Below are 24428 nucleotides of genomic sequence, written 5' to 3'. Positions count from 1 at the left end.
TAGTGATTTTAACAAATCGTTATTGACACAACAGCAAAATTTGATAGCTCTATCATCCATTAGCATAAGTATTATAGATTTTTATCTATACTTTAGCCATTTTTAATGAATATATTTCACTTGTGATTATTCTTATCACTAGATTAGGGTTAATGGTAATCAAATTTTCATTATCTACTGAAACATGTAGTACAGTATTTTCATGTAATCCTTGTCATCAAATTGGCAGTAAGAGATGGTGCTCTAGGGAAAAATCAATTGTATTAATCATAGATTCTTAAAAGTTTTATCGTAAATTGACTTTATAATTGTGTATATTTATGGAGGTCCAAAATTATTTTATGATTTATTAATACAATGTGGAGTAATTAAGTTAAGCTAATTGACATCTATCATCTCAAATACTTATTTTTTGTGATGAGAACATTTAAATTTACATTTAGTAGTTTTTAAATGTACAGTATACTATTTATTAACTACATTCACTCTACTTTACAATACATCAATTTATTTTATTTTATTTTATTTTATTTTATTTTACGGTAGTCTCACTCTGTTGACCTGGGTATAGTGCCATGGTGTCATCATAGCTCACAGCAACCTCAAATTCTTGGGCTTAAGCAGTTCTCTTGCCTCAGCCTCCTGAGTAGCTGGGACTATAGGCGCCCATCACAATGCCTGGCAATTCCCCCTAACTTGGCCTCCCAGGACGCTAGGATTTTAAACAGGCCTGAGCCACCGTGCCTGGCCACAGTACATCTTTTTCAAAACCCGATTCCTCCTGAGATGTTGTACCCTTTGATTATCATCTCCCCATTTCCGTCTAGCCCCAGCCCCTGTAACCACCCTTGTACTCTGCTTCTCTGAGCACAGCTATTTTAGCTTCCACGTGCAAGTGAGAACAGGCAGTACCCATCTTTCTGTGCCTGGCTTGTTACCCTTAGCTTAACGTTCTCCAATTCTGTTCATATTGTCCCAAACACCAGGCTTTCCTTCTTTTCTAGGGCTGAATAGTATTCCATTGTGCATATATACCACACTTTTTCTTTTTTTATTTTCTTCTTTTTTGAGACAGAGTCTCAAGCTGTCACCCTGAGTAGAGTACTGTGGTGTCATAGCTCACAGCAACCTCCAACCCAGGGCTCAAGCAGTCCTCTTGACAGGGATCTCACTTTGGCTCAGGCTGGTCTTGAACCTATGAACTCAAGCACTACTAGGTTTGAGTACTAGGATTATAGGCATGAGCCACTGTGCCCAGCCCCCAGTCATCTGTTGGTGAACACTGAAGTTGCTTCTACATATGTGTTGTGAACGGTACTTTAGTAAACATAGCACAGATAGCAATTTAACAGACAGATTCCAATCTCTGGGTAAACACCCACATGGGGGATTGCTGGATCAATCATAGGAGATTTGATGAAGGGAAATAACCACATTTAGACCTTGTTATTGGGGCCTCCCTAGTTCTGAATTTTAATTCATTTACTTGGGCCTGAAAAAAATGTATATAGTAGAACTTCCATAGTTGACCACCTTCTTAAGTTGACCTAATTTTCACAGACTGGACATGCACTTCATGTATGTACAGTAGACCTAGTTCCATATGCTGATTGCCTCTATATGTTGACCAGTTTGTTAAGGTCCCTTGAGTGGTCAGTTTACAGAGGTTCTATTGTATATATTTATTTTTTGTACTCAGAAGAAAGAGGTTGGTCAAGCTAATGATCAGTAGAAACAAGATTTTAGAGATTTACTTTACACATTTGTTATAACTAAGGCATTTTACACAAGCTCTGCAGTTAGATGATTTTCTGTTATGTTGTGTGATCTTGAACCTGTTCAGTGAACTTCTATAAGTGTTAATTTTCCTATCTTTAAGGTGGGATTAGGAGGGCCAGCCTCCTGAGTATTGTTATGAGAGCTAAATGAAATAATACATGGCAAAGGAATAGATTAATTTCACAGCACGTTGGAAATTTAATTTTGTAAATGTAAGGTAATGGTTATGAAGCACTTAAATCAATAATGGGAATATAGCTTGTTGAATAAACTAAAGCAGTCCTAGTATTATCTTTACTTAGGAATACACAGTTCATGTTATCACACCAAAGCTACTTGTGAAATGACTGAAAATAACCACTTACTCCAGTATGCCTGAAAAAATAGAGTGTATGTTTTATTACAAATATAAACTGTAACCCGGGCATGGTGGCTCATGCCCACAACCCTAGCACTTTGGGAGGTTGAAGCAAGTATGTTGCTTGAGCTCAGCAGTTCGAGACCAGCCTGTCTCTACTTTAAAAAAAAAAAAGTAAAATACTATAGATGTTGTGGCGGGTGCCTGTAGTCCCAGCTACTCGGGAGGCTGAAGCAAGATTGCTTGAGCCCAAGAGTTTGAGGTTGCTATGAGCTGTGATACCATAGCACTGTACCCAGGGTGACAAAGTGAGACTCTGTCTCAAAAAAAAAAAAAAAAAAAAGAGAGAAATGTTAGTCAGCAGCCTTCAATCCCTTTCTCCTGAACAGTTCAATAGAGAGGTTTTACTGTGTGGAGAAATTTTCTATGATCACAGAATAAAATGATGTGCATTTTATACAACAGGGGCCAAGTAAGTAGTAACAGCGGTGTTACGCTAGACATGGTTATCACACCACCAGAAACATTTGAGTTCACCATCGTAACAGCTCATGTCCGGTTCTTATTTTGTCAGAAATACTCGAAGATCAATTAAAGTAGATGGAAAAGGAGAACCTAAGGGGGCGAAGAGATCCAAGCCTGTGAAGTACACGGCTGCAAAGCTGCACGAGAAAGGTGTCCTGCTCGGGATAGACGATCTTCAGACCAACCAGTAAGTGTCACCTGGAGTCTGAGAGTTAGTTAGGAGTCTTAGTTATAAGAGCTAAATGAGGGCGGCGCCTGTGGCTCAGTGAGTAGGGCGCTGGCCCCATATGCCGAGGGTGGCGGGTTCAAACCCAGCCCTGGCCAAACTGCAACAAAAAAATAGCCGGGCGTTGTGGCGGGCGCCTGTAGTCCCAGCTACTCGGGAGGCTGAGGCGAGAGAATCGCGGAAGCCCAAGAGTTAGAGGTTGCTGTGAGCCGTGTGACGCCACGGCACTCTACCCGAGGGCGGTACAGTAAGACTCTGTCTCTACAAAAAAAAAAAAAAAAAAAAAAAAAGAGCTAAATGAAATACTACAAGGCAAAGGAATAGATTAATTTCACAGCACGTTGGAAATTTAATTTTGTAAATGTAATGGTTATGAAGCACTTAAATCAATACTGGGAACATTGATTTCCCAGTGCCAGCACATGCCAACTGCTCGCATAAAATCTGACTCACTTTTTTTTTTCTCATTTCCTGTGGCCTTTGAGAGAGCTCCATTTGGTCTAGCAAGGCCTCGCCTGGATTACAGACGCCAAGGAAAGAGTACGTGTGTTGCCAAGGCTACTCTTGCCTTTGTCTCAGTATCTGCTGCTGTCTGATAAAATGCCGGTCATGGTTGTCTTTCCCACGGCTCATCCAGCGTGTTTGGATTTGGGAGCCTCTCCGGCCCTCCAGAAGAGCTGAGTCATAGCAATGAGAGGCTGTCTTTCGGTCTAGAGTTATCTACAACTGCTAGACAGTACCTTTCTCATTTCAAAGCCATAGACTATGTCAACCCTGGAGCAGAGCCATTTCTAGCAGTATGCTGTGAGTGAGTGTTCAAGGGGGTGGAGAAAAGAGAGTCCCCCTCCACAGTCCCACATCAAATACTACGTGCTTCCCTTTTTTTTTTTTTAGGAGGATCATGAGCCTGCCTCCCCCATCACTTACCTTTTGTCTCGAAGGAAGCCAGGTTTACTGGCATTTACCTTCCCTTTCACTCTTGCCTTCTTTCAAAGCCTAGTATCTACTTCATTATCTAATGAAACCTTCTCTTAACAGCATCAACCCCCCAAAAAACTGCTTACCCTTTTGAGTTTCAGTAATACTTATCTGAACTATTTGATTGGCTGGTCGATATTTAATTCTCAACTTCTGTGACTCTCATACATTTCCAACTGTATTTTCTGCTCCTTAAGAGGAAGTACCAGGCCAGCTATTTCTTTTCTAATAAAGCATCTACTTTAGAGCCTTGTAAGTTATAGATCTCAATGATAACCATCAAACCTAGCCTTTAGGGGCAGAATAGGGGAATGATGATGTGAGGGTTTTCGTGACTTCCTTAGAATTTTTCCTAACAGGCCATTCACTCAAAATGATAACTTGGGGCTCAGCACCTGTAACTCAGCGGCTAGAGCACTAGCCACATACACCAGAGCTAGCAGGTTCAAACCTGGCCCGGGCCCACCAAACAACAATGACAACTACAACAAAAAAAAATAGCCGGAAGTGCTTCCCCCATCCCCTAAAAAAGAAAAAATATGTCAAATGGTATATAAAACCAGTGCATGGTGCCCTATGATTCCATTAATGTATACAGCTATGATTTAATAAAAATTAAAAAATTAAAAAAAAAAATAGCAGGGTATTGTGGCAGGCACCTATAGTCCCAGCTACTTGGGAGGCTGAGGCAAGAGAATCACTTAAGCCCAAGAGTTTGAGGTTGCTGTGAGCTGTGACACCACAACACTCTAGCAAAGGTGACATAGCGAGACTCTGTCTCAAAAATAAATAAATAATAAATAACTTGGGCCTGACAGGGTGGCTCACACCTATAATCCTAGCAGTCTGGGAGGCTGAGGCAGGTGGATTGCTTGAGCTCAGGAGTTCAAGACCAGCCTGAGCAAGAGTAAATTTTTCTACTAAAATTGAAAAATCAACTTGGCAGTTAATTAAAAAATTAACTCCTGTAGTCCCAGCAACTCAAGAGGCTGAGACAAGAGAATTCCTTGAGCCCAAGTGTTGGAGGTCTCTGTGAGCTATATAATACTATAGCACTCTACCCAGGGTGACAAAGTGAGACTCTGCCTCAAAAAATAAATAAATAAATAACTTGGATTCCATTAGTTTGTTTCAGCTTTAAGCTTATGCTATATTTGCAATTTCATGTGTGTGAATTTTCCTTTCTTGACTAGGTTTAAGAATGTTACATTTGATATCATAGCTACTGAAGATGTGGGCATCTTTGATGTCAGATCTAAGTTCCTTGGTGTAGAGATGGAAAAAGTGCAGCTGAATATTCAGGTAAGCTGGGAGTTCTGCAACTGGGGATGAGTTTTATGTGTGGGGCATCCACAGCTCCCCTGGCTGCTCTCTTCATGACAGCAGGGAAGTTCAACAGAAGACCAACACAGACCTTATTTGCCAGTATTCATTCATTGGTGTTGATCATTTTTTTTAAAGCTGTGCTTTTTCAAGTAATGGAACTTTAAATGCTTTTAGATGGCAAACAGTAGTAGTCAGGTTTTCTAAACTTCTACCAAGTTTCCATTTTGAAGCTTAGACAAAAGAAAATAATATAAAAATGTTCGGAGCTAGTAAAGGCTATAAATTGTTCTTTTGTTGGAAACATGCCTTTCTTTCTAATATGTATGTGCCCAAGATTGGAACTTCGCTGATCTCATTTCTCCTCTTTCCTTTCTCCTTCCTAGAATAGTTTTTACATGAGTTTCTTAAACCTATTTATTAAATGTTTGGGATCCCAGGAATGAAACACGGTGTGCAAAGCAGATATCTACAAATATAAAATGGTATTTGTAATATGAACTCATTATTTTCTCACAAAAATCACATTTAAGCCAAATACACTTAAATAGTAACTGAAAGATCCAATTTATGTGCAAAAGAAAATCAAGGAAGTAGTATAACCAAATGTTTGTCTACCCCCAGCATCTTAATCCTCAGCACGAGATCACTTTAAAGTGAAGTCAAACTTTTGTTTATATATATATACTGGGACTGCTAAAAAAAAAAAAAAATGTATACACATTTTAAGAAAGGAAAAAACTGTATTAAAATTGTCATACTCGGGCGGCACCTGTGGCTCAGTGAGTAGGGCGCCGGCCCCATATACCGAGGGTGGTGGGTTCAAACCCAGCCCCGGCCGAACTGCAACAAAAAAATAGCCAGGCGTTGTGGCGGGCGCCTGTAGTTCCAGCTGCTCGGGAGGCTGAGGCAAGAGAATCATATAAGCCCAAGAGCTGGAGGTTGCTGTGAGCCGTGTGACGCCACGACACTCTACTGAGGGCAGTAAAGTGAGACTCTGTCTCTACAAAAAAAAAAAATTGTAATACTCAACATATCCTGGTAACAAAAGATGAATACAAGTCGTGTTGAACACCTCTTGTAATTTCAGAAGTCAGATGTGACTTGAGTACTACAAATTTAGTAGATTTTTCCTTTCTCAAAATTTGTATACATTTTGTTGGCACCGTCTATGTATGTAGGGGTCTGTGTGTGTGTGTGTGTGTGTGTGTGTGTGTGTGCTTTTTAAACAAAAATAAGACCTACTTACCTGGGTCCCGAACTGCATGTAAAATGGCTTCTGGTTATTTTGCACACATCTATAGGAATCATCTTGCTAAGCCCCTGTGAGTAATGTGAGTTCTGGCCTCAATGCTTGCTCAGGCCATGGCTCAGCACTCTGAAATTACCTCCCTGTCATGGGAGCAGAACCCAGAGCTCTTCTGTTCCATCTAGAAGCCCTTGTAAATGTAAAAAGAGAAACGGAAGCTGAATAGGTTTGATAAGGATATTGAGATACTGCAGTATATTAGAGTTCAGAGAGAAAAATAAAAGATACTGTGTAATTATGAAAAGTATACTTGAGTAAACAGTATTGTTTTCTAACTTAAATGTCACTAAATGTCTTTTTAACAACTTAGCTAATGAGTTTTTAGTTACATTATGTAACACTTAAATACAAGATAAATACACAAAGGCAAAAGACTGTGCTTGTGGTGATACACCTTAGTGATTCTTCTGTAGAAATAGCAAAGACGCAGCAGGTGATCGCCAAGAAGGAAGTCATCACCCAAGGCCAACTGGACAGATGGATTGCAGGTGACCAGGAGACACCATATGTTGTATTTAGAGTGACCACAGGAATTCCATAGAGACTTCCTTTGAGTACTGGTACAAAAACTGAGCTTCACTTGCCTCTTTGTTAAGGATTCGGTATACAATGAGATTAGCAGTTCACACAATGTGAAGTTTTAATCCTTAGCTGTGTGCAGGTGGCCAGTGTGCCCTGGAGTTTTTTAATGTTAATGAACATACATGATCAAAACTAAGTACATAATTTAGAGGGCACAGAAACCAATGAAAATGCAGGACCCCTTGTTCAAACTCAAAGATTTTATGATGATGACAGATGAGCATGAAGCCAAGTACAGAGCCCTTCTGAACACGGGACAATGTACAACTGCACAGTTGCACACTCCAGAGCCAGCCCTGCATTTAATAGCTGTCAGATGTAAAGTCAAACTTTTATATGAGCGGCTTTCAGACAATTGCGTTGAATGTATAAATTACCAAAGAGAAATGTAATGGTCAAGTCTTCAGTTTGATTCAGGGACTGAGAATAGGACAGAAGTTTCTAAGAGGAGTAAGGGGAGAGGTCCCTTCTGACGTTACAGCTGTGTGTCTCTAGGTTCTCCTCAGCCCATTCTCCCTTCAGTTCCTAAAGAAAACAGTCGGATAGAATTATATCCTATGGATACAGCCGTGTAATTAACAGAAGGGTGTGATTTGGGGGAGCTGCAACATAGGCCTTCGTCCTTTCCTAGATCCTAGATGAACGACTGAGGTTCAGAGAGCTCATTATGGCAGAGGCAGCTGGGGTCCACGTTCTTTATTGCTGTAGTCCACTCCCTCTCTCACAAGACCCCAGTGTATCTGACAAGACAAAGGAGGCTTACAGGGGGTTGCAGATACCTTGGTATCATCTCATTGCCAATGTCACCCCTCTGAGGTCGTCAGTGTTAGCCTCAGTTTATACACAAGGAAACAGAACTTAAGGAAGGTTATGTCGTCCCGCAAGGTCTTACAGTAACAAGTGGCAAAGCCAAGACTAAAATCTGGTCTTCCGATCATGAGTGCAGTCATGTTTCATGTTTTCTCTGTTGCGCACTTGGAAACCCAGCCAATTCCCCCTACAATTCTTTCTCAACCTAACCAGGTCGGTTTAATTCTTTTCCAAGAAACTGATTGCCAGATGTTGCATTTTCCAGAGGAAAAGTGAATCTCTACCATACTCTAACACAGTGGTTTTCAACCTTCCTAAGGCCGTGATGTATCTTCATTCTTACAAAGGGATCACGACCCACAGGTTGAGAACCACTGCTCTAACAAGTAAAAGCATTCTTGATGAGGGGACTCAATTCCTTACAGATCCTCAGTTCCAGAAGCATATCTAGATAACGTTGAGGTTTATTTGAGTAGAGTGGGAAGTAAATGAGGAAGTGGATGAGAAAGCTATGAGCAGCTGAAGTCCTCCCAGAGATAATCCCAACTTCTGCAGTTGGCCTTGCCTAGAATAATCCTCAGGCATGGTCATTAAGAACCAATAAATCCCCAGTGCTAACCATAAGAGAATGACACCTTAGGCCAGGTGCAGTGGCTCACACCTGTAATCCTAGCACTCTGGGAAGCTGAGGTAGGTGGATCGCCTGAGCTCAGGAGTTCTAGACCAGCCTGAACAAGAGGAAGACCCGTCTCTAAAACCTAGCTGGGAATTGTGGTGGGCACCTATAGTCCCAGGTACTTGGGAGGCGGAGGCAAGAAAATCATTGAGCCCAAGAGTTTGAGGTTGCTGTGAGCTGTGACACCATGGCACTCTACCAAGGGCAACAAAGTGAGACTGTCTCAAAAAAAAAGGAAAGAAAGAAAGAAAACAAAGGGCTCACCTCGTGTAGCAGAGTGCTTACAATGCCAGCCACATACAACGAGGCTGGCGGGTTTGAACCCAGCCTGGGCCAACTGCAACAACAACAAAAATAATAATAATAAATAAATTAGCTTGGCTCTCATAGCATAGTGGTTACAGCACCAGCCACATACACCAACGGTGGCAGGTTCAAACCTGGCCCGGGCCAGCTAAACAACTGCAACAACAACAAAAAATAGCCATGCTTTGTGGCAGGCGCCTATAATCCCAGCTACTTGGGAGGCTGAGGCAAGAGAATTCCGTAAGCTCAAGAGTTTAAGTTTGCTGTGAGCTGTGACACCACAGTACTCTACTGAGGGCAACATAATGAGGCTCTGTCTCAAAAAATAACAAAATAAAATAATAAAAAAAAAGAAAAAGGAAAAGAAAGAAAGAAAATGAGACCTAGGTATTAGTCCAGGACAATTCAGATACAATATCTCTAGTTGGGAAAGGCTTCCTCTCCCATGTTACTGTGAAATGTTACACCTTTGTTTCATGCATGTGGCTGGTGTGACCTGGTTATTTATTTTAGAAATAGATTTGATTTCCTTTTTTTAATATGGTGGTAATAAAAAATAGAATGATGGTTTAGCTTAAGAATGAGGGTTTATTCTCAGTATAGGAAGTAAAAGAATCTAGATCAGGAAGGAATTGCTATGTACAGAGATCTCCAAAATTTGGTCACATGTTTTCATCAGTAAATAGTGTGAGCACTTTGCCTCATATGTGCACACTTATTTGTTTACAAAGTATACATGTTTCTACTACTGTACTCTCTAAAATGTATTCGACTCATGCCTGTAATCCCAGCACTCTGGGAGGCCGAGGCCAGATGGTCTGAGCTCACAAGTTTGAGACCAGCCTGAGCCAGAGCAAGACTCCGTCTCTAAAAAATAGCCGGGCGTTGTGGTAGGTGCCTATAGACCAAGCTACATGGGAGGCTGAGGCACAGAATCACTTAAGCCCAAGAGTTTGAGGTTGCTGCAAGCTGTGATACCACGGCACTCTACCAAGGGCAACAAAGTGAGACTCTGTCTCAAAAAATAAATAAATAAAAATAATAATAATAAAACATGCTTCATGAAAGATACGTAAAAGTCAAATGTATGAAGAATAAGAAAAAACAAATAATGCTAATGTTATTTTTGCCTCCCAATAAATTGTCTTGCTTTTTACTTCACTTTAGAAAACACTGCTGGGGCTCGGCGCCTGTGACTCAGTGCGTAGGGCGCCAGCCCCATAACTGAGGGTGACAGGTTCGAACCTGGCCCTGGCCAAACTGCAACAAAAAATAGCCAGGCGTTGTGGTGGGTGCCTATAGTCCCAGCTACTCAGGAGGCTGAGGCAAGAGAATCGCCTAAGCCCAAGAGCTGGAGATTGCTGTGAGCTATGACACCACTGCACTCTACCGAGGGTGACAAAGTGAGACTCTGTCTCTAAAGAAAAAAAGAAAACACTGCTGTTCTAAAGAATATACCCCAACTATCTGGAACATTTGTATTATGAATGTTTCCATTACAAATTGAATTATTGGCTGCACCCATAGCTCAATCAGCAAGGCGCCGGCCACATACACCTAGGGTGGAGGGTTCAAACCTGGCCAGGGTCTGCTAAGCAACAGTGACAACTACAACCAAAAAATAGCCAGGCATTTTGACAGGCGCCTATAGTCCCAGCTACTGGGGAGGCTGAGGCTAGAGAATCACTTAAGCCCCTTAAACCTTAAGTTTAAGGTTGCTGTGAGCCATGATGTCACAGTACTCTACCCAGGAGGATAGCTTGAGACTCTGTCTCAAAAAAAAAAAAAAAAAATTTGAATTGTTAATATATATCTGGTATTGGGCCGTGCCTGTGGCTCAGTTGGTAAGGCGCCAGCCCCGTATACCGAGGGTGGCGGGTTCAAACCCAGCCCCGGCTGAACTGCAACCAAAAAATAGCTGGGCGTTGTGGCGGGTGCCTGTAGTCCCAGCTACTCGGGAGGCTGAGGCAAGAGAATCGCTTAAGCCCAGGAGTTGGAGGTTGCTGTGAGCTGTGTGATGCCATGGCACTCTACCGAGGGCTATAAAGTAAGACTCTGTCTCTACAAAAAAATATATATATATGTGATATGTGTATATATATATGGTATTAACTTAATGATTGTTTTCTTGCATAGAATCTTTATCAATTCTACTTTTTTTTTTTTTTTTTTGCAGTTTTTGGCTGGGGCTGGGTTTGAACCCACCACCTCTGGTATATGGGGCTGGCGTCCCACTCTTTTGAGCCACAGGCACTGCCCATTATCAATTGTAAAAACTCTTTCCTTTCATCTAGGTCAGCTATTCTTTTTTTGAAACAGAGTTTCATTATGTCACCCTCAGTAGAGTGCCCTGGCTTCATAGCTCACAGCAACCTCAAACCCTTGGGCTTATGTGATTCTTTTGCCTCAGCCTCACTAGCAGCTGGGACTACAGGCACCCGCCACAATGCCTGGCTATTTGGTTATAGTTGTCATTGTTGTTTGGCAGGCCCTTCAGCTCCAGTGTATGTGGCTGGCTCCCTAGCTGCTGAGCTACAGGCGCCAAACTGAAGTCAGCGATTCTTTTTTTTTTTTTTTTTTTTTGTAGAGACAGAGTTTCACTTTATGGCCCTCGGTAGAGTGCCGTGGCCTCACACAGCTCACAGAAACCTCCAACTCCTGGGCTTAAGCGATTCTCTTACCTCAGCCTCCCGAGTAGCTGGGACTACAAGTCAGCGATTCTTAAAGTCCAGCCATTTCATCATCATTTAAGAACTTGTTAAAAGTGCAAATTTGTGGACCCTATCCCAGAGCTACAAAATCAGAAATTCCTGGGGATGGAGTTTAGCAGCCTGTGTTTTAACTAGCTTGCGTTTTTAGCCAGATGATTTTGATGAACACTAAATAAAGTTGAAGAACCTCCCTGTATGGCTGGACTCAGCACGCACCTGTAGTCCCAGCTCGTCAGTAGGCTGAGGTGGGAGGATTGCTTGAGCCCAGGAGTTTGAGGCCGGCTTAGGCAATATAGCAAGACCTTAAAAAAAAAAAATTAGGTCATTAGTCTTTTTTTTGTCAACAAAGTATGCTAATATGTTTTTTCAATGTGCAAAATGTCAAATTTGAGCTTTAACGATGTTGCTTACGGTTTCAGGATTTACTTCAGATGCAGTATGAAGGAGTATCTGTAATGAAGATGTTTGACAAGGTGAAAGTGAACGTAAACCTTCTCATTTACCTGCTGAACAAGAAATTCTATGGAAAGTGAAGTGCCTGCGGAAATGTCACAAATTCTGTATCATCTGGATTGGAAAATGAATTTGTTTAGTATTTTTGTTTTTAACATGATTGAAATCACTGCTTACAAATGTGTGATTTTTTTTTTTTTAAGGACCAAAACTGTTCTCAAAAATGTACCCATGTGCCTTTTTGATAATTTGATACTAAAATAGAGTGATAATGAAGAAAGAATTAATGTAAACATATCCACGTTGTACTGTCATGTAGGTACTCTGATTTAAAACTTGGGACATCCTGTGATCTATTTTAAAGGAGGGGGAAATTTAGCTAACTGGGGACAAACATAAACCTATTTTCTTACGAAAAAATTTTACCTATCCCACGTGAATGATGTAATTCTTCATGATTTTTTTATCGGTGGATAAATGGAAACCTAATTATTTGTAATGAATTACTTAGACAGTTCTAAGCCTTGTCTTCTTTTAAGGAAAATTTTGTGCAATTCAAAATGAAGTTTTTATAAGTAATCGAAACCGACAATACAATAACACTTTCTGTATAAAAGTATATATTTTATGTGATTTATTCCTACTAAACGAAAGTGCACTACTGCCTCATGAAAAGACTCGTATGAAGAGCCTTTACCTTTAAGTGACTAAGGAACAACAGGACAGTGATCCTAGACCCCCCACCTCCCCCCTTCACAATGTATTTGAATACTTCAATTGTGCCTCTCAATTTTTTGTAATGCTATAAAATCATTATCTAGATGGTTTTTAAATGTATTCTTTGGAAATTGTTTTATGTAAAATAAATGTTACTTAATTACATTTATTTGACTTTTATCATTTAGGGAGTAAGAGAAGATTCTCGCTGGGGCTTTTCAGGAAAACAAATAATATGCTTTAAGGAAAAAAATACAAAACCCTTGTGGCTAAAACAAGATAGAAATTTCTTTCTCTCAATTTCAGCTGTTCCAACGTGAGCAGGTCTACCAAAGAATCCAGGGATCCAGGCTGGCTCGGTATTTGACACTCATTACCAGGCAGCAGGATGGGGAACTAAGTCCAGGGCAAACATTTTAAGTTACACAGGTCACCTCTGCTTACATCCTATTGGCCGAAAACTTAGTCACAGAACCACAGTAAGCTAAATATAGTGCCTAACTAGGCAGCCACGTGTCCAGTTAAAACCTAAGGTGAAGAGGGTGATCCCTTAGTTTTAGGTGTGTGTCTCCACTGCAATGGTAATCCAGATGTTTAGGTGGAAGCCCCCTGAGGCTCTCTTCATGCAGTCAGTAGGCTGTAATTTCCTAAGGGATTGCAAATTACAGAGAAAATAGGTTAGTTTATGCTCATGTGGCATAAATAAACTTTAAGTGTAAGACCAACAGAATTTGAAAAAATACAAATTTAAAAAAGTAGAATCTGCTACTTTAGTAGCAATTGTTGTAGTAATTATTTCTAGTAAAACGTGGTTTTGACAGATGAACACCTCAGAACAATGTTCAGTATCTCAACAGCTTGTGGGTTTCTGTGTTTTTTAATGTTAGCCTTAATATAAACTCCCGTAAAAGGAGTCAAAGACACAGGTAGGTTTGAGAATAAGCCTCCCTCTCCCTGTCTCCCCTACTACCAACATGGGAAGGTAGGGGTCAGGAGCCGCAGCAATGGGAGGAGGATGCTAAGCTACTTCTTGCCCCAGGAAAGACTTAGTGGAAATGTATAGAAAGAGCCAAAATTAGGGAGGAGATATTTGGAGGTAAAAGCCGGCCCTTCCCTGCATGTCTGTAAGGTGCTTGTCTTATTCCAACACTGAATATGCCCCAGCGTTATTTGTAGGAATAAAGATCTTTGCAACACAGCAATACCCTCAAGGAAAACTGAATTTTTTTCTCTGTTGGCCTACAAGATGAAGTTGCTGTTCAACCTATCACCAGTTGCTGTTTGAGATCTTTAAAAGACATGTGCAAGGGGCGACCCAGAGAGGGAAGCATGTGATAAAAGGAACAAGAAGCCAGTGGGTCTGTAGGTGCTGCAGACCATTCTGAGGACTGCTGAACCATCCCTCAAAGAGGACACTGTGCCTCCCAATGCTGAGCTACTTAAGACTGGTCAGCTTCCTTCCCAGGGCTCATAGCTTTTCTTACTCAGTGAAAACTTCTGTTTTTCTTTTTTGCTTTTAAAACACTGAGCAATTGAAACTATAACTTGATTTTTACAAAACTGGCTCCTGGATTTTATGTATGTTTGATCATATTTCCACTATTACACAAGTAGTCTTTGGAAGGCTAAACGGCCCGTGTTCCCCTGAACTCCACCTTGGCACCTTAAAAAGGCAAAAAGGACTTATACAACATTCTAGCTGTCCTCAAAGGATCTGCTCTAGTGATCCTCAAAAGAGGAAAACTTTACTCTGGAAGTGGTGAAGAAAGAAAACCACTTGGTGTGATCCCTGTATAACATGAAAGATCAGAACTATAATGTGTATGTTGGTGTATATGAGTGGCTGTACACTAATTGAAGATGCTATTTGGAATATCATTTTTATGACTTAGACTGTGGTTAGATAGGGGTTTATGGTATTCCTCAAACATTCCAAGAGGCATACCACAGAACTCCGAATGGTGAAAGTTGTCTATATTTTGAAATTTTCTAGGGAGAATTAAACGTTCTTAGTACTGGTTAGCTTTTGAAAAATCTATTGCCTTTGTCACCAAAACCAAAACTTGGTAAGGGTTTATAATAGTCTTCTAAGTCCCAGAGGACAGAAGCTGTGTTTCACTCATTCTTAAATTCAGAGCCTGGCAGTACCTTGTAAATGGCAGGCACTGACATGGGTTCTAGAAATGTGTTGAAAAGCAGCCAGACCCTGGCTTGACACCCGTAGCTCAGTGGTTAGGTTGCCAGCCACATCCTTCAGGGCTGGTGGGTTCGAAACTGGTGCCTATAGACAAGAGAATCACTTGAGCCCAAGAGTTTGAGGTTGCTGTGAGCTATGACGACAAGGTGAGATGCTGTCTCAATTAAAAAAAAAAAAAAAAAAGGCTTGGCACCTGTAGCTCAGCGGCTAGAATGCCAGCCACATAACCCGGAGCTGGCAGGTTCGAATCCAGCCCAGGCCTGCCAAGCAACAATGACAACTACAACCAAAAAAAAAAAAAAAAAATAGCCGGGTGTTGTGCTGGGTGCCTGTAGTACCAGGTACTTGGGAGGCTAAGGCAAGAGAATCACTTAAGCCCAAAGAGTTTGAGGTTGCTGTGAGTTGTGATGCAACGGCACTCTACCCAGGGCAACAGCTTGAGATGCTGTCTCAAAAAAAAAAGAAAAAAGCCGGGCATCGTGGCAGGCGCCTGTAGTCCCAGCTGCTCGGGAGGCTGAGGCAAGAGAATCTCATAAGCCCAAGAGCTGGAGGTTGCTGTGAGCTGTGTGACGCCACGGCACTCTACCGAGGGCAGTAAAGTGAGACTCTGTCTCTACAAAAAATAAAAAAATAAAAAGTAGGGGAGACCCCACTGCCCATCAGGAGCCTGGTATTATTTTAGGTCAGCGTTTTTCAACCTTTTTTAGTCTCATGGCTCATGTGTAGATACAATTAAACTTCCGCAGCACACTTAAATTATGTTGATCAAAAAAAAATGTTAAAATATATACATATATATATATATACTTAATGTGCTTTGAACTTCTTTCAAAATTAATTTAATTAATGCTCTTTCAGAATTTTCTCAGCACACCTAAGTCCCTCTCTCCCATGATTTGAAAATAAATAAATCACTGCTTTAGGTTGTCACTTGTGTGAATGATGCTTTAGTGATTATCTCAGCTTTAAAACTATTGTTATAACTCAATCTCCAAATAAAATAGCTCATTCAGATTTACTAGGATGCTTCACTGTTTTCCTGATTGTATAAAGTCTCTTAGCCCAGAGTACATTGGAAGAGAAATCAACAAAGAGAACAAAAAGATACATTCAAGAATGAAAATTTTTGGGTTTTGTTTTCTTTTTAACAGATACTAAATTTGACCTTTGCTCAGCACTGTACACCATAGGGATAGTCCACCATTGTATCTGCACTGGGAATGCTGTTGCGATCCATTATGAGAGATCATTTCTAAATCTGAACAAATACAAGTTTGTAACAACAAAAGATAAAAATAGGTCTCTTATTGGTTAGCTATAACCTACTGTTTGGTTACAACTTGGCTTTAGTACATATGGGATATGGCATCACTACCATTAGCTTCCAAAAGGAAAATTACTAAGCAAGCTCTTAGAATACACTGTTGCCTTTGGAGAGCTTAGTTAGAATAGAGAGGTGGTAACCAAATACCTGAAGCAGGTAGCTCATCTAATGGTTTAAAAGAAACTGCTTTCGGGCGTCACCTGTGGCTCAGTCGGTAAGGCGCCGGCCCATATACCGAGGGTGGCGGGTTCAAACCCGGCCCCAGTCGAACTGCAACCAAAAAATAGTCAGGTGTTGTGGCGGGCACCTGTAGTCCCAGCTACCCGGGAGGCTGAGGCAAGAGAATTGCTTAAGCCCAGGAGCTGGAGGTTGCTGTGAGCTGTGTGAGGCCACGGCACTCTACCGGGGGCCATAAAGTGAGACTCTGTCTCTACCAAAAAAAAGAAAGAAACTGCTTTCACCACATCACAAAGTCCCAAAACACCAGATGCTGGCATGGATGTGAAGAGAAGGGAACACTTCTGCACTGCTGGTGGGAATGCAAATTAATACAGCCTTTTTCGAAAGAAGTATGGAGAATCCTCAAAAGATCTAAAAGTAGACCTTCCATTTGACTCAGCAATCCCATTACTAGGTGTCTACCCAGAAGAACAAAAAGATGGAGACTTTACATCTTTTACATTTACCTGGATGGAATTGAAATATATTCTTCTTAATAAAGTATCGCAAGAATGGAAAAATAAATATCCAATGTACTCCATGCTAATATGAAATAAATATATAAACAATTACATGTTCATAAGAACAACAAAATACTATTATAGTCCAGTTCAGAGGTAGAAGGAAGCAGGAGAGGGGAGGAGGGAGGGCGTTTGGCAGAAGGAGGGAGAGCAGGAGGTGGGATCTGACCTAATTGCACATTGGGAGGGTGTATAACACCGCCCCCGGGTGAGGGGCTCTTCTACAAATGGAACTTTACCCTGGAAGTGAGAACAATGTAACTTCAAAATTGTACCCGTGGCACAGTGGTTATGGCGCCAGCCACATACACTAAGGCTGGCAGGTTCAAACCTGGCCTGGGCCAGCTAAATAACAATGACAACTGCAACAAAAAATAGCCAGGCATTGTGGCAGGCACCTGTAGTCCCAGCTACCTGGAGACTGAGGTACGAGAATCACTTAAGCCCAAGAGTTTGAGGTTGCAGTGAGCTGTAACGCCACAGCATTGTACTAAAGGTGACATAGGGAGACTCTGTCTCAAAAAAAAAAAAAAAAAATTGTACCCTCATGTTAATTTGAAAAAATTTTAAAAATACTCAAAAAAAAGAAAAAAGAAAAAGAAAAGAGACTGCTTTCATATCATTTTCGGATTAAAACTTTTACCACAGCTGGACTCAGTGGCTCACATCTGTAATATTGGGAGGCTGAGGCAGGTGGATTGCCTAAGCTCAGGATTTCAAGACCAGTGTGAGCAAGAGCATCACCCTGTTTCTAAAAATAGCCAGCGTTGTGGTGGGGACCTATAGTCTGAGCTACTTGGGAGGCTGAGGCAAGAGGATCTCTTGGGCCCAAGAGTTTGAGGTTGCTGTGAGCTACAACACCAGGTCACTCTACAAAGGGCAACAAAAATGAGAGCCACATTTGTTTAAAACACTACTAAACACTAGGGAAGAGCAAGATGGCGGCCGGGTAACAGCTTCCCTGCTACTGGGCACAGAGAGACTGGGGAGAGAAGATTTCAGGCATCTCTGGTTGGTGGGATCTGTGCAGAAACATCCCTGTGGGGACACAGGGAGTCAGCAAGAGGCTTCTGGACCCATGAGGAGGACAAAAGCAGTGGAGAACTGGCAAGTGGTTGCATGTGTTCGTTTGGTCTAATCCCACAAGCAGCTATAAGTACAGCAATAGTGAGATTGCAAACTGGAAAGGCCTTACCTGTGAGCTATTTTGTTTGGGGGTTTTTTTGAGGGGGACTTGGCACTCAGTTGAACTACCTTGGGAGAACCTAGGCAAGAGTGCAGAGGACCTTAAGCCTTGTCTAGGGCCCCAGACTGAGCCGCTGAGCCAGATGGAGCTAATAGTGTTCAGCTGTGGGCCACATGGAGCCATTGGGAGAACTGCCCTGGCAAGCTCCACCCTCAGGGTCAAAGAGCAAGAATCAGGTGGGAGACCTTGGGCAAGTAATCTAGTGACTGAACAGCCTAAAGGCAAGGACTAAGACGCCTTATAGCCTTGGCCCTCAGGGGCATAGAGTGAGACCAGTTTTGGCACACTGGGTAAGTGGACAGCCACTTCAGGAGTGATCCCATCAACAAGTGTTTTCCTGGGAAAGCTTCTGCTTAGCCAAGGTTAGCAGTTTAAAGTGCCTTTTAAATGGCCTGAGGAGAGATTTAGGTTCTCCATCCTGCAGGGTTCAATAAATCACCTGTATCAGCATGGTGATTAACATCTCATACCCCAGAAGATCACCGGTTGCCCAGACAATATTCATCAAGATACATAATCTGCTTTGCTTTGGATTTTTTTTTCTTTCTTTTTTTTTAATTACAACATTTTCCCTCTAGATTTTTCTTTTTTTTTTTCTTTCTTTTCTTTCTTCATTTTTTTAGTTAAAGTATAATGTTCCATTGTTGCCTTCTTTAACAATTAGAACTTCATTTTTGCTAGTTTTCTACCCCCTATTATTTGGTTTTTCCCCCAATTTTATTCTGTAAAGTTTTCTGTTTTCTTGTTTTTATTTGATTTATAGCATTTTTGTCTTTCCTCTCTACTTGGTGGAGCTGGGGTACTGTGTCTGAACAGGCTAGCAAAGACCTGCTAATTCAAGGGAACCACCCAACACAGCACCCCCAGAGATTGTTTTTTGTTTGTTTGTTTGTTTTCAGACAGAGTCTCATTTTGTTGCCCTCAATAGAGTGCCATGTTGTCACAGCTCACAGCAACCTCCAGCTCTTGGGCTTAGGTGATTCTCTTGCCTCAGCCTCCCTAGTACAGGCGCCCACCACAAGGCACGGCTATTTTTGTTGTTGTTGTTGTTGTTGTTGTTGTTGTTATTGCAGTTTGGCTGAGGCTGGGTTTGAACCCACTAACCTTGGTATATGGGGCCAGTGCCCTACTCACTGAGCCATAGGTGCCACCCAAGGTTGGGGGCTTTTAAAGTTGAGTCAAAGTACCCTACTGTACACCTATATTGCTCCTGTCTCCCTCTTTCTGTGCCTCTCTTCTTTTTGTCAATATTCCCTTTTACTCACCCCCTCTCCTTTCTCTTTTTTCTTTTTTCTTTTTTCCCTCATGCTCTTCCATCTTCTCATCCTTCTGGTCCTGTAACAAAAGGATTCATCAAAACCCTAGGCCAGAGACATGGTAACTTAAAGAGCAAGAGGAAGTGAAAGGAAAATTAGGGGGTGGCACCTGTGGCTCAAGGAGTAGGGCAATGGCCCCATATACTGGAGGTGGTGGGTTCAAACCCAGCCCTGGCCAAAAACAGAGAAGGAGGAGGAGGAGGAGGAGGAGGAGGAGGAGGAGGAGGAGGAGGAGGAGGAGGAGGAGGAGGAGGAGGAGGAGGAGGAGGAGGAGGAGGAGGAGGAGGAGGAGGAGGAGGAGGAGGAGGAGGAGGAGGAGGAGGAGGAGGAGGAGGAGGAGGAGGAGGAGGAGGAGGAGGAGGAGGAGGAGGAGGAGGAGGAGGAGGAGGAGGAGGAGGGAAGAAGGAAGAAGAAGGAGAAGAAGAAGAAGAAGAAGAAATGAAAATTAAGGCAAGGAAACAAGTAATAGAAAACACTTATCAGGAAGAATCAGCAGAAAAACCCTGGCAACATGAAAAACCACTCCAGAGCAACCCCCGCCCCCAAGGGACTGTGAGGTAGCTACTGCAGTGGATTCCACCTATAAAGAAATGTTAGAAATGACAGAAAGGGAATTTAGAATACAGATGATGAAAACAATGAAGGAAATGATAGAAACAATGAAGAAAACTGCTGATAAAGTGGAAATCCAAAAACAGAAAATACAACCAAAAGGAAATCCAAAAACTGAATCAAATAAGAGATGAATGATATGAGGAATATAGAAAGGATATAGCAGAGCTGAAGGAACTGAAGCAGTCAATTAGGGAACTTAAGGATGCAATAGTAAGTATCAACAACAGATTAGACCATGCAGAAGAAAAATCTCAGAGGTAGAGGACAAAACTCTTGAGACAATGCAGATAGTTAAAGAGGCAGAAAAGAAAAGAGAGAAAGCAGAACATTCTCTGTCAGAATTATGGGACTTTATGAAGCATTTAAACATAGGAGTTATAGGTATCCCAGAAGGAGAAGAAGAATGCCCCAGGGGAAAGGAAGCCATACTAGAGAATATTATAAATGAAAATTTCCCAAATATCACCAAAGATTGTGACACACTCCTTTCAGAGGGATATCGGACCCCAGGTCACCTCAACTCTAACTGAGCTTCTCCAAGACATATTGTGATGAACCTGTCCAATGTCAAGACAAAAGAAAAGATTCTTCAAGCTGCCAGGAGTAAGCGCTAGCTAACCTACAGGGCAAATCCATCAGAGTGACAGCAGACTTCTCTAATGAAACTTTCCAAGCAAGAAGACAATGGTCATCTACCTTTAATCTACTTAAACAGAACAATTTCCAGCCCAAAGTTCTATATCCTGCTAAGCTAAGCTTTAAAATTGACAGAGAAATCAAATCATTTACTGATATACAAACATTGAGGAAATTCGCCACAACAAGACCAGCTCTACAGGAAATACTTCAACTTGTTCTACACACGGACCATCACAATGAATCAACAGCAAAGTAAGAACTAAGAAATTAAAGGACAGAACCTAACTTCCACACTGATGCAAAAGATGAAACTAAGCAATGGACTCTCACAAAATAAGATGAATAGAACACTACCACGCTTATCAATTACCTCAATAACTGTTAATGGCTTGATTCCCCACTGAAGAGGCATAGATTGGCTAATTGGATTAAAAAACACAAGCCATCCATTTGCTGTCTTCAAGAAACACACCTGGCTTCAAAAGACAAATTAAAACTCAGAGTTGAGGGTTGGAAGTCAATTTTTCAGGCAAATGGAATTCAGAAGAAAAGAGGAGTTGCAATCTTATTTTTAGATACATGTGGATTTAAAAAAGTCAAAAACGACAAAGATGGTCACTTCACATTGGTCAAGGGAAAAATACAACAAGAAGATGTTTCAATTCTAAATATTTATGCACACAACTTAAATGCTCCCAGATTCTTGAAACAGACCTTACTCAGTCTGAGCAATATGATATCCTGTAACACCATAATAACAGGGGACTTTAACACTCCTCTTACAGAGCTGGACAGATCCTCTAAACAGAAATTAAACAGAGATATAAGGGACTTAAATGAGACCCTAGAACAATTGTGCTTGATAGACGCATATAGAACACTCCATCCCAAAGGTAAAGAATATACATTCTTCTCATCGTCCCATGGAACATTCTCCAAAATTGATCATATCCTAGGACATAAAACAAACCTCAACAGAATTAAAAGAATTGAAATTTACCTTGTATCTTCTCAGACCACAAGGCACTAAAGGTGGAACTCAACTCCAACAAAACCGTTCAACACACACAAAGGCATGGAAATTAAACAACCTTCTGTTGAATAACAGATGGGTGCAGGAACAAATAAAAGAGGAAATCATTAACTTCCTTGAGCATAAGAACAATGAAGACACAGCTACCAAAACCTGTGGGATACTGCAAAAGCAGTTCTGAAAGGAAAATGTATCACTTTAGATGCCTACACTCGAAAAACAGAAAGAGAGCGCATCAACAAACTCACAAGCCATCTTACAGAATTGGAAAAAGAAGAACAATCTAAGCCTAAACCCAGCAGAAGAAAAGAAATATCCAAAATTAAATCAGAACTAAATGAAATTGAAAACAAAAGAATCATTTAGAAAATTAACAAAACAAGGAGTTGGTTTTTTGAAAAAATAAATAAAATAGATAAACCATTGGCCAGACTAACGAGAAATAGAAAAGTAAAATCTCTAGTAACCTCAATCAGAAATGATAAAGGGGAAATAACAACTGATCCCACAGAGATACAAGAGATCATCTCTGAATACTACCAGAAACTCTATGCCCAGAAATTTGACAATGTGAAGGAAATGGATCAATATTTGGAATCACACCCTCCCTAGACTTACCCAGGAAGAAATAGAGCTCCTGAACAGACCAATTTCAAACACTGAGATCAAAGAAACAATAAAAAAACCTTCCGAGAAAAAAGTGTCCTGGTCCAGAAGGCTTCACACCAGAATTCTATCAAACCTTCAAGGAAGAGCTTATTTCCATACTGCAGAAATTATTCCAAAAAATTGAGGAGGAAGTAATCCTCCCCAACACATTCTATGAAGCAAACATCACCCTGATACCAAACCAGGAAAAGACCCAACTAAAAAGGAGAATTTCAAACCAATTTCACTCATGAATACAGATGCAAAAATTCTCAACAAAATCTTAGCCAATGGACTACAGCTTATCATCAAAAAAGTCATACATCATGATGAAGTAGGTTTCATCCCAGGGATGCAAGGCTGGTTTAACATATGCAAGTTCGTAAACTTTATTCACCATATTAACCGAAGCAAAAACAAAGACCATATGTTCTTCTCAGTAGATGCAGAAAAAGTATTTGATAAAATCCAGCATCCTTTCTAATTAGAACACTGAAGAGTATAGGCATACGTGGCACATTTCTTAAACTGATTGAAGCTATCTATGACAAACCCACAGCTAATATTTTACTGAATGGAGTAAAACTGAAAGCTTTTCCTTTTAGAACTAGAACCAGACAAGGTTGTCCTCTGTCACCATTACTATTCAACATAGTGCTGGAAGTTCTAGCCAATACAATTAGGCAAGACAAGGAAATAAAGGGCATCCAAATGGGAGTAGAGGAGGTCAAACTCTCCCTCTTTGCTGACGATATGATCTTATACTTAGAGAATCCCAAAGACTCAACCACAAGACTCCTGGAAGTCATCAAAACATACAGTAATGTCTCAGGATATATAATCAATCCACAAGTCAGTAGCCTTTGTATATGCCAATAACAGCCAGGATGAGAAGCTAATTAAGGACATAAGTCCCTTCACCATATCTTCAAAGAAAATGAAATACCTAGGAATATACCTACCAAAAGAGGTGAAGGGCCTCTATAAAGAAAATTATGAAACCCTAAGAAAGGAAATAGCAGAGGACTTTAACAACTGGAAGAATATACCATGCTCATGGCTGGGAAGAATCAACATTGTTAAAATGTTTATACTTCCCAAAGCAATCTATTGATTCAATGCCATTCCTATTAAAATACCAACATCGTACTTTCCAGACTTAGAAAAAATGATTCTGCGTTTTGTATGGAACCAGAAAAAAAACCGTATAGCTAAGGGAGTTCTTAGTAATAAAAAAAAAGCTAGGGGCATCAGCATACCAGATTTTAGTCTGTACTACAAGGCCATAATGGTCAAGACAGCATGGTAACTGGCACAAAAATAGAGACACAGACATTTGGAATTGAATAGAAAACCAAGAAATGAATCTAACATCTTACAACCACTTAATCCTAATTTTAATAAGTCAAACAAGAACATACACTGGGGGAAATACTCTCTATTCAATAAATGGTGCTGGGAGAACCGGATATCCACATGCAAAAGACTGAAACTGGACCCACACCTTTCCCCACTCACAAAAGTTGATTCAAGATGATGAAGGACTTAAATTTAAGGCATGAAACAATAAAAATCCTCAAAGAAAGCATAGGAAAAACACTGGAAGATATTGGCCTGGGGGAAGACTTCATGAAGAAGACTGCCATGGCAATTGCAACAACAACAAAAATAAACAAATGGGACTTCATTAAACTGAAAAGCTTCTGTACAGCTAAGAAAACAACCAAAGCAAATAGACAACCTATACAATGGGAAAGGATATTTGCATATTTTGAATCAGACAAAAGCTTGATAACTAGGATCTATACGGAACTCCAATTATCCACATGAAAAAAGCCAACAATCCAATATATCAATGGGCAAGAGACATGAATAGAACCTTCTCTAAAGAAGACAGGTGAATGGCTAACAAACATA

At 40.9% G+C, this 24428-nt stretch overlaps 1 protein-coding gene across 3 annotated transcripts in view; it reads left to right on the top strand.

The window, feature by feature from the left end:
* Positions 1-12920, top strand: part of IQGAP2 (IQ motif containing GTPase activating protein 2) — a 362038-nt gene extending 349118 nt beyond the window's left edge. For all 3 annotated transcript variants that reach the window (XM_053588316.1, XM_053588306.1, XM_053588326.1), the window contains 3 exons: positions 2712-2849; positions 5060-5168; positions 12003-12920. In XM_053588316.1, the coding sequence (XP_053444291.1) occupies positions 2712-2849; positions 5060-5168; positions 12003-12116 (361 nt within the window). In that variant the 3' untranslated portion in view covers positions 12117-12920. The remainder of the gene's footprint in view (positions 1-2711; positions 2850-5059; positions 5169-12002) is intronic.
* Positions 12921-24428: the final 11508 nt, after the last annotated feature.

This window comes from Nycticebus coucang, chromosome 1, assembly GCF_027406575.1.
Source record: "Nycticebus coucang isolate mNycCou1 chromosome 1, mNycCou1.pri, whole genome shotgun sequence".
Taxonomy (NCBI): Eukaryota; Metazoa; Chordata; class Mammalia; order Primates; family Lorisidae; genus Nycticebus; species Nycticebus coucang.
This window is presented reverse-complemented; position numbering and strand designations above follow the sequence as displayed.